Source organism: Silene latifolia, chromosome X (genome assembly GCF_048544455.1).
Source record: "Silene latifolia isolate original U9 population chromosome X, ASM4854445v1, whole genome shotgun sequence".
NCBI classification, from domain to species: domain Eukaryota; kingdom Viridiplantae; phylum Streptophyta; class Magnoliopsida; order Caryophyllales; family Caryophyllaceae; genus Silene; species Silene latifolia.
Genome location: NC_133537.1, coordinates 300,878,862 through 300,886,453, shown reverse-complemented (window position 1 = coordinate 300,886,453; position 7,592 = coordinate 300,878,862). Strand labels below are relative to the sequence as shown.

The 7,592-nt window shown below is 35.7% G+C and overlaps 1 protein-coding gene across 1 annotated transcript; it reads right to left on the bottom strand.

The window, feature by feature from the left end:
• Positions 1-627: 627 nt before the first annotated feature.
• Positions 628-6,810, bottom strand: LOC141617181 (ultraviolet-B receptor UVR8-like). Its single transcript, XM_074434365.1, has 6 exons — positions 6,079-6,810; positions 4,396-4,608; positions 3,855-3,965; positions 2,194-2,562; positions 1,986-2,093; positions 628-1,189 (listed from the first exon to the last, which is right to left on the bottom strand). Exons 1-6 carry the CDS (start codon positions 6,406-6,408, stop codon positions 860-862), a joined length of 1,461 nt encoding a protein of 486 aa, XP_074290466.1. The 5' UTR covers positions 6,409-6,810; the 3' UTR covers positions 628-859.
• Positions 6,811-7,592: the final 782 nt, after the last annotated feature.

Below are 7,592 nucleotides of genomic sequence, written 5' to 3'. Positions count from 1 at the left end.
TGATTACTTCCTTTTGTTGAGTTTAAATTGTCATTAGGGTCTTAATTGGTAGTTAGAGTCTTAATTAGTATTCAATAGTTTACAATTCAAGTCTTTAGTTTAAAAGTCCTTCTCTTGGGATCGACCCTTACTTGCACTATATTGCTTTATCCATTAGAGTAATCTAGAGTATAGTTTGGCTTTATAAATTGTTAATTTGATAGTTAATTCTAGTATTTTACGACACCTAATATTATCATTATCATGAGGGTATTCATTTCCCTCCCACCTGCATTATCCATCAACTCTCATTTTGTGAGATGGACACTATCCATCGCTTGTCCGTCTAATTAAAGAATTTGTGTTACTCACTAGCACTTTCCTTGTGACAGTGTGTATGCATACGCATGACACATTTTGTACTTTGCTTCTTTAGTTATGAGTTAGCTCAACTCTCAACTGCTAATCACCCTCCATAATAATTACATTATACAAAAACTAATACTGAACCAATTGTTTTACTAATACCGAGTACTATTCTTAAACATGCTTTGGAGCACCTTCCGAAATGTTATACGGAGTATTCCATAATGGTTTCGGTTTTTGTTAATAATGTAATCTTACTTGAATATATGACATACTTCGTAATTATTTCAATGGAAACTCTGATTCATCAAATAATTTATACAAAGGCTTGCATGATTAGAGACAAACAATATCAACACACCCAAACTAGTTTTAACAATCGACTACTTAATTGGAGGGTAATTACTAATTACCTTGTTCAGTTACAAACTTACAATATATTCACCGGGTTGTGTCACTACTCACTACACAATTCACTCATCATTGGCGGACAAGAAGAAACCCAATTCATGAATCATCCATCGATGACAGCAAGAGCGCATTCATCAACAAATATTTCAGTAGGTTTAAGGCAACTTTCCAAAGAATCGTGTCCAAGCTGAGCTCTTTCATTGTCCCCAAACCCGAAAATCTGGCCTCGCCTAGTTATCAGAACAGTGTGATAAAGGGCAGTACTTATTTGGGAGATGTGGTGAGCTCTCAAGCTATCGAGGACCCTAGGCCTTGTGACTTTATCCGAAACTCCTCTGTCAGTAAACCCGAGGCTGCCAAATCCCATCCAACCAAAGGCATATACTAAGCCGCTGTCCAACAGAACAAAAGTTTTCCTCTTACTGGCACACACCTGCAGATGGCATGGTAGTAAGGTGGTTTATACTTTATTTATGGCGAGCTTCTATAAGATTGAGTTGCCATGGCATAATCCATGAATCGCGGATACACAATAAAGGAAAACTTTTTTTTTTTCTATATCCTGCCTCTATCCTAAATTTTTTGTCCCATTTGGACTCTCGATATAGTACCTCACACACCTACACACTAACAGGGAATATAAAAAAAAAAGGAAACTGGAATAAAACAATAACTACCCCATTATATAGGCCGGTCTTACAGCAATCTCATCTTGAAATTGTCTCATAGGAGATTTGGTGTTGTTTCTATAAATATTTTTGGTGTTGTTTCTATAAATATTCGTAGATATGCAATGTAAAATTTGTTCGGGTTGATTAACCAAATCAAATGTTTCCTAATACGTAGTTTCATTTTTTTTGAAAAATTGGATTATGAGTATTCAAAATTGACATCATTTGACCACCGAAGGTTAATGGGGGAATAGACAATGGCGTGGAGGAAGTGTAAGAATAGTTATCCTTACAAAAGTGTAACTTCGGTCCGCACTACCCCGTAAACCTCCACGAACAACCTCAAGATCCATCAAAAACCAATATAAATCTAGCAGAAGGTTAGGTATTAGGAGGTCTAGATGGGAATAGTATTAACAGTGTTCCACTGGTCTGATACAAAATGGGCAGAATCGGAGCCAAAATTTCAACTTTGTGCTACTCAAATACTTCGTATTTACAATATCAGGCACAAGAGTTAGAAACTGAAGGGCAATGGAGTATATGTATATGACAAACCTGCACTGCAATATGATTCTTGAGGGTGCTTAAGAATGTTGGAGTCGTCTTATCAATCTCGTCTCCATGACCCAAAGCACCACAATAACCTTTACCCCAAGTATATACCTAAATTCATAGAAATCAGGATGACGACACGATATCAGATAAAGCTCTCCATGCTTGACATAATAGATAAATTAGCTTGCATGCATGAAATTGAACTTACATATCCACAAGAATCAAGGGCAACAACATGCTCATCACCAGCCGAGACACGAACTATATGAACACCCTTTCTTCTAAATGAAAGGATAGGCCGAGGGTGATGTTCATTATGCTGTTCACCATGGCCTAGACATAAATTAGTGCCGGAACCAAATGAATATATTGTGCCATCCTGAGCCACTGCTAAGGCATAACTTGGACCGGCAGATATCTGAACAATAGGGCCCACGCCTTCAAGCTCCTCAACAATTGTCGGTATTGGTCTATCAGCAGTGTCACCATGACCAAGTTGCCCTTGAGAGTTTGTTCCACATGTATAGACTTGTCCTTCTCTTGTAAGAAAAATGGTAAAATTAAGGCCAGTGGCAACCTGCAAAATGTCGAAGATCTACATCTTGAGTATGTACTGACACATGACAAGGATGCCATTGAAAGCTCGGTTTTTTCATTCTATTTTCTTTCTGAAACCACGAATCAGAATGGAACAGACAGTAAATATGGAGTACTTAATTCAAAATCAACACTTTTCGAAACTTTGCATCTTTTTTGTGAAATAATGCTTAAAAAAAAACTTTTTTGGGTTGGAAAAAAAATTGTTTCTCAAAATGATCCCCATGTAGGATAAGAAATCCTGAACCTGAGACACGAACAATGACGAATCTAGTGTAACTCCACGAGCAAAAGAAAATATCATCCAACTACACACACGCCATTGGGAATGCTCACCATTCTATCAAATCTAGTACTTTCGATAACGTGTGCACAGCACGTTGTGGGTAAGGTTTTTTCAATCCTACTTAGTAGACTCTATTCTAACAAATACCAGACCAATACAACGGTTTTTCACTTTTTGAGGATTATTTTCATAAACCTTGAAACTTAGCGCCTCTCTAGACTCTAGTCCCCCGGACCCCCAACAAGAATGTTTTTCTTTCTCCATTTTCTGGGGTAATGTGCGTCCTTAAATGTCACTTACACCTGTAGAACAACTCGGTTTACCAAAAGTTTTATGTTCGCCGAATCTGATTCATACAAGCAGTTGAAAACTAGTAATTAGAACTTCTTCTTATGTGTCCTATCTAATAAGCATAAATATAATAGTTGGGCCTCAACCATCATCTTAAGGTTTTGGTTGAGATGGTTCATCTATCATGGTATCAGAGCCAGAGTGACCAAGAGGTCACGGGTTCAAATCCTGGCAGACCTTATGGTGATGACTGAGCTGATTAATCTATCATATTTATGCTTATTATTATCAACTCTCAGAAATATATTTTCTTCTCTCCCAATCAGTGTTGTTGAAATTTATCATTTTCAAGGGTAGCAACTAGCAACTAGCAAGTTAAGACATTTCATAACAAATGTTTTGGAGTCTATTAACAGCTTAAATCCTACTAATATCAGAGCAAAAAAAGGAAATACATAGTAATCAAACGAAGACAAATTTTTAGGTCTCAAAATGATTTGTGCTTGGCTAACATGATTAGTCGATTCAGCACATGGAATATCACTTATCACCTGTTAACGTGGGCTAAATTTCTGCTTCACACACTTCGCGCAGCTGAACACATTGCTTGTCATGTAAAAGAACACCCCAATATAACACCACGAGTTCACATAATTTGGATCATTTAGAATCTTTAAATTAGAACCAATCCTTACTTGTTTACAAGGAATGCCTTTCAGTGCTTCGACCAAGAGAGGCCGGAATATGGGCCGAGTTGCATCTTTGTGACCACAACAGTGAAAGGAATTGTCTCCACATGAGAAAACCTATAGATTGGGAGAAGAAATAATTAATCAGCTCAGTCATTGGAGATTAATTACTCCACTTTGAAAAGGAAGTGCCAAATATACAACAAAAATTATTGTTTGACAAAAACTCACATGAGACCATTGTATGAATAAAACAAACTCATTTCATGTTTTTTACTTACATTTTACAATTGCGATAATGACTTGGTTGCACCCATACAACGGTTTCACAGAATTATTGATATTGCCTACAGTAACAGTGTAACAATACCTAACCAAAATATGAAAGCCATATTTCAGACTTTCAGTGATTAAAACCCAAACGAGACGACAAAGTTTGAAGAAATCTCGTGAGATTTTGATATCAGCAGACGTATATCATCATCTCGGTTTTATAGTTTCTGCAATTGTATTAACAGAAACTGAAAATTTAACAAACATAACAAACCTCTCCACACTGGGTAACAAAAGCTGCATGATTGTGAGAAGCTGAAACTTGGACCACAGGCGATGAAGAAGGAAAAGTGATCCTTCTAAATGAAAGGCATTTAGTAATCTCAGGACCTTGACCAAGAACACCACACAAGCTGGAACCACAAGAGTAAACAGATGAGTTGCTGATAAGCAATGTGTGATATCGTCCAGACTTTATCTGCATTTTCTGATAAACAAGTGACATTGTAAGAAACAAACGAAACACCCATTGAGATAAACAAAACTGAACCAAGAAGTATCGATAAAAGCTCAAGCACCACAAGAATCAAACCACACTGAAGAAATTTGCCATTAGTTTCTTAGTTCTTCAATTCGCACAAAAACTCAAAACGCACACAGGTATTATACAAAAAAGCTACTCCCCCTCAGTCCCTCGTTATCATTTGTTTACCTTTGATTAAAATACCCCTACAAAAATAAAAATGATACATAATTGATTGGATGGATGGAGCAATATTGAAGAACACTAGTTTCAGATTCTTACATAGTACAAACTCATATGGTCAACAGCATCAAGCCAATCACATTAACAAAAGGCATACTTTACAGTCTACTAAAAAGTAAAAACAAGTATACGCAGCACTGATGGACCATATCTAACTACATGGGTTCCCAAGACACAGTAAAACCATTTTTTCTGTGATCTTGCTCATTTTCATGTTGAAACAAATTAGAATCTACAATTTTACACAACAGTTGTCAGTTGGTCTCCCTTGTGACGGTTGTAAGTTACAACGGAGGAAAAGTTACCATTTTCTGATAAAAAGCAACCACTAATTTACCACCAGCTTATTAGAAAGTGACTATTTTAGTGGTCACTTTTTATCATACCGTCGCAAATGAGAATTTGCGTTTATGTAATAATGACTTACAAATTTTCAACGAGACACCATAAGTAAATTTGTTTGGAACTGCCATTGACGGCAGCAGATTAAATTTCAAATAAATTTGCAGCAATCATCCAACTGACCCACAGCAAGTCGACAGAGACAAACCAATCCATGCTAAGATACCCACTGTCAAAACATCAAGCAAAGCTACAGTTTCTTGCCCTGACATCACATTAGCAACAATATCATGCAATCTTAAACACTCTTAGACATGATGCACTCCACTAAAACATGAATATCTCAGCTAAACAGGAAACATGGTTTGAATAATTTTTGCATTTTCAATAATAGACTACCCTGGACTAGCTGAGTTTTTTTGGGTGTCAATCAGGGTGTCCACCGTTGATAACAGTGAGTAATCCCCTCGCCGTGAGTACTCTCACAAATAGGTAAACGGTTGGCCAAGAAGTTTGATCCATTCCCTTTGGCATAAAACAGCAACACAACTAGCATAATATAAAGTCATCATGGAGAATACACTACCTCCTAAGCTAATAGTAATAAAATCTTAAATAAGGTACACATTTCTCAACAATCAACATAGTATCAAAATATTATACTCTTATAACAAGCAATAAAAAACACACAAATTTGTTTACCTCACAAACATTAAAATAGAGGTAAACAAATGATTGAGACGGAAATAGTACAATTTTAACAATTGACACATTTCACAAAACCAGACAATAAATAGAAAAACAAACTGCTAATTCATCAAATAATAAAAGTGAGGAAAGAGACAATACATTGCCCAGAGAAGTATCAACATTATCAGAGGCTTGTTGAACAGACTGCAAGAACCTCAGAACCCTCTTCCAATTCCCACCACACCTATCAAACAACTCTTTCTTAGCATCTGCGCTCATCGAGTCGAAAACCGGGTCTGAAACGCACAGCTGGGAAGCTGCCATATCCACCAAAGACCTGAATTTGAAAGGGTATAACCCTTGACACTTTACAAATATAGAGGAACTCAACTCTACACATACAAGATCAAGTGCACTCAATCTACCACAAGTCAATATATCCAATACAATGTGGGATGGTAACTCATTGATCGATCCCGATACCGCCATTTTAACACAAATTTGACCAAAAGATGTGATTTTTTACAAGAATGGAATATTGGGTATAGTTGAAATTCTCAAAATTTTAGAAGTAATTCAAGTGTAGTATGAAGAAAATGTCAATATATGGGAAATTGAGTACAGAAATGGGGATTTTTGGGTGAAATTTACAGGTAATTAGGAGATTGGTACAAGATTAAAGTTTACAAGTATGTCAATTGATAATTACACTCTTCAAAAATAAGAATTTAGGGGGATTTTCTTCGAAATTAGAGAATATGGGAATTTGAGAGGTGGGTAATGAAATTAAGGAGGGGATTAAGAGGCGGGTGATTGCGTAATTCAGTAATTAGAGCGTAGAATTTCAGTGAATGCTTGTTCAATTTACGAATTTTTCTATGACAATGGAATAGAATGTTGGCTGTCTAAACGAGCAGTTTATATAGTGGTTATCAATCTCAAATAACTACTTTTTTTTTAAGAGAAAAATACTACAGTTGTCAAAAAAAAAAAAAAAAAAAAAAAATACTGGTTCCACCTTGCGAGAGGTTTCTTTCCCATTTAGAGAGTTAGACCACGTTGTTTTTTGCCGATAAAAACTGAATCGAATTGAATGGAGTTAAAAGTAAGGTTATGTCCTTTTAGACTTAAGTTCAACCAATTTTTGTTCAGCTCAATTCTATTTTGTTCAGTTTAGTTTAACTCAGTTCAGCTCATCTCTTCACAAATGAGCTCTTACTTCAGCCTCATTCAGTTAACTCAACCCTATTCAATTCAGTTTAGCTCCTATTAGCCGAAAAAGAACATGACTTAAGAGTTAATTTGTGAATACATGAATGGAACTGAACTAAAATGAAACTGAAATGAATTCAAATGAGTTGAAATTAAGTAAGAAATAACAAAACTTTATGGTCAAGTTTGTAAAGTTTGTTATACATGAAAATAAAATATGAATAATAAAAGTATTTAATAAGGAAATGTTTTAGAGAAACAAAATATATTAAAATATGGATATAATAAAGAGAAAATGAAGATAAAGAAACGAAGAGAATCTAAATTCCTATAATGGCTAAAAGCCTAAAACTTGTGAACTAAGAAAAGACAATTGGTCTCCCTTGTGACGGGTTATCATTTGTAGCGGATATTTTGTGAGTTAAAATGGTAACAAAATGGGTTAGTAGAGAAAGGGGACC

Excerpts from the sequence above, each read along its gene's own strand:
- LOC141617181 (XM_074434365.1), bottom strand. The coding sequence starts at position 6,408 with ATGGCGGTATCGGGATCGATCAATGAGTTACCATCCCACATTGTATTG. Across the intron at positions 3,966-4,395 it reads TTGTTACCCAGTGTGGAGAG|GTTTTCTCATGTGGAGACAA; the intron begins GTTTGTTATGTT and ends CCCAATCTATAG. Across the intron at positions 1,190-1,985 it reads AGAATCATATTGCAGTGCAG|GTGTGTGCCAGTAAGAGGAA; the intron begins GTTTGTCATATA and ends TGCCATCTGCAG.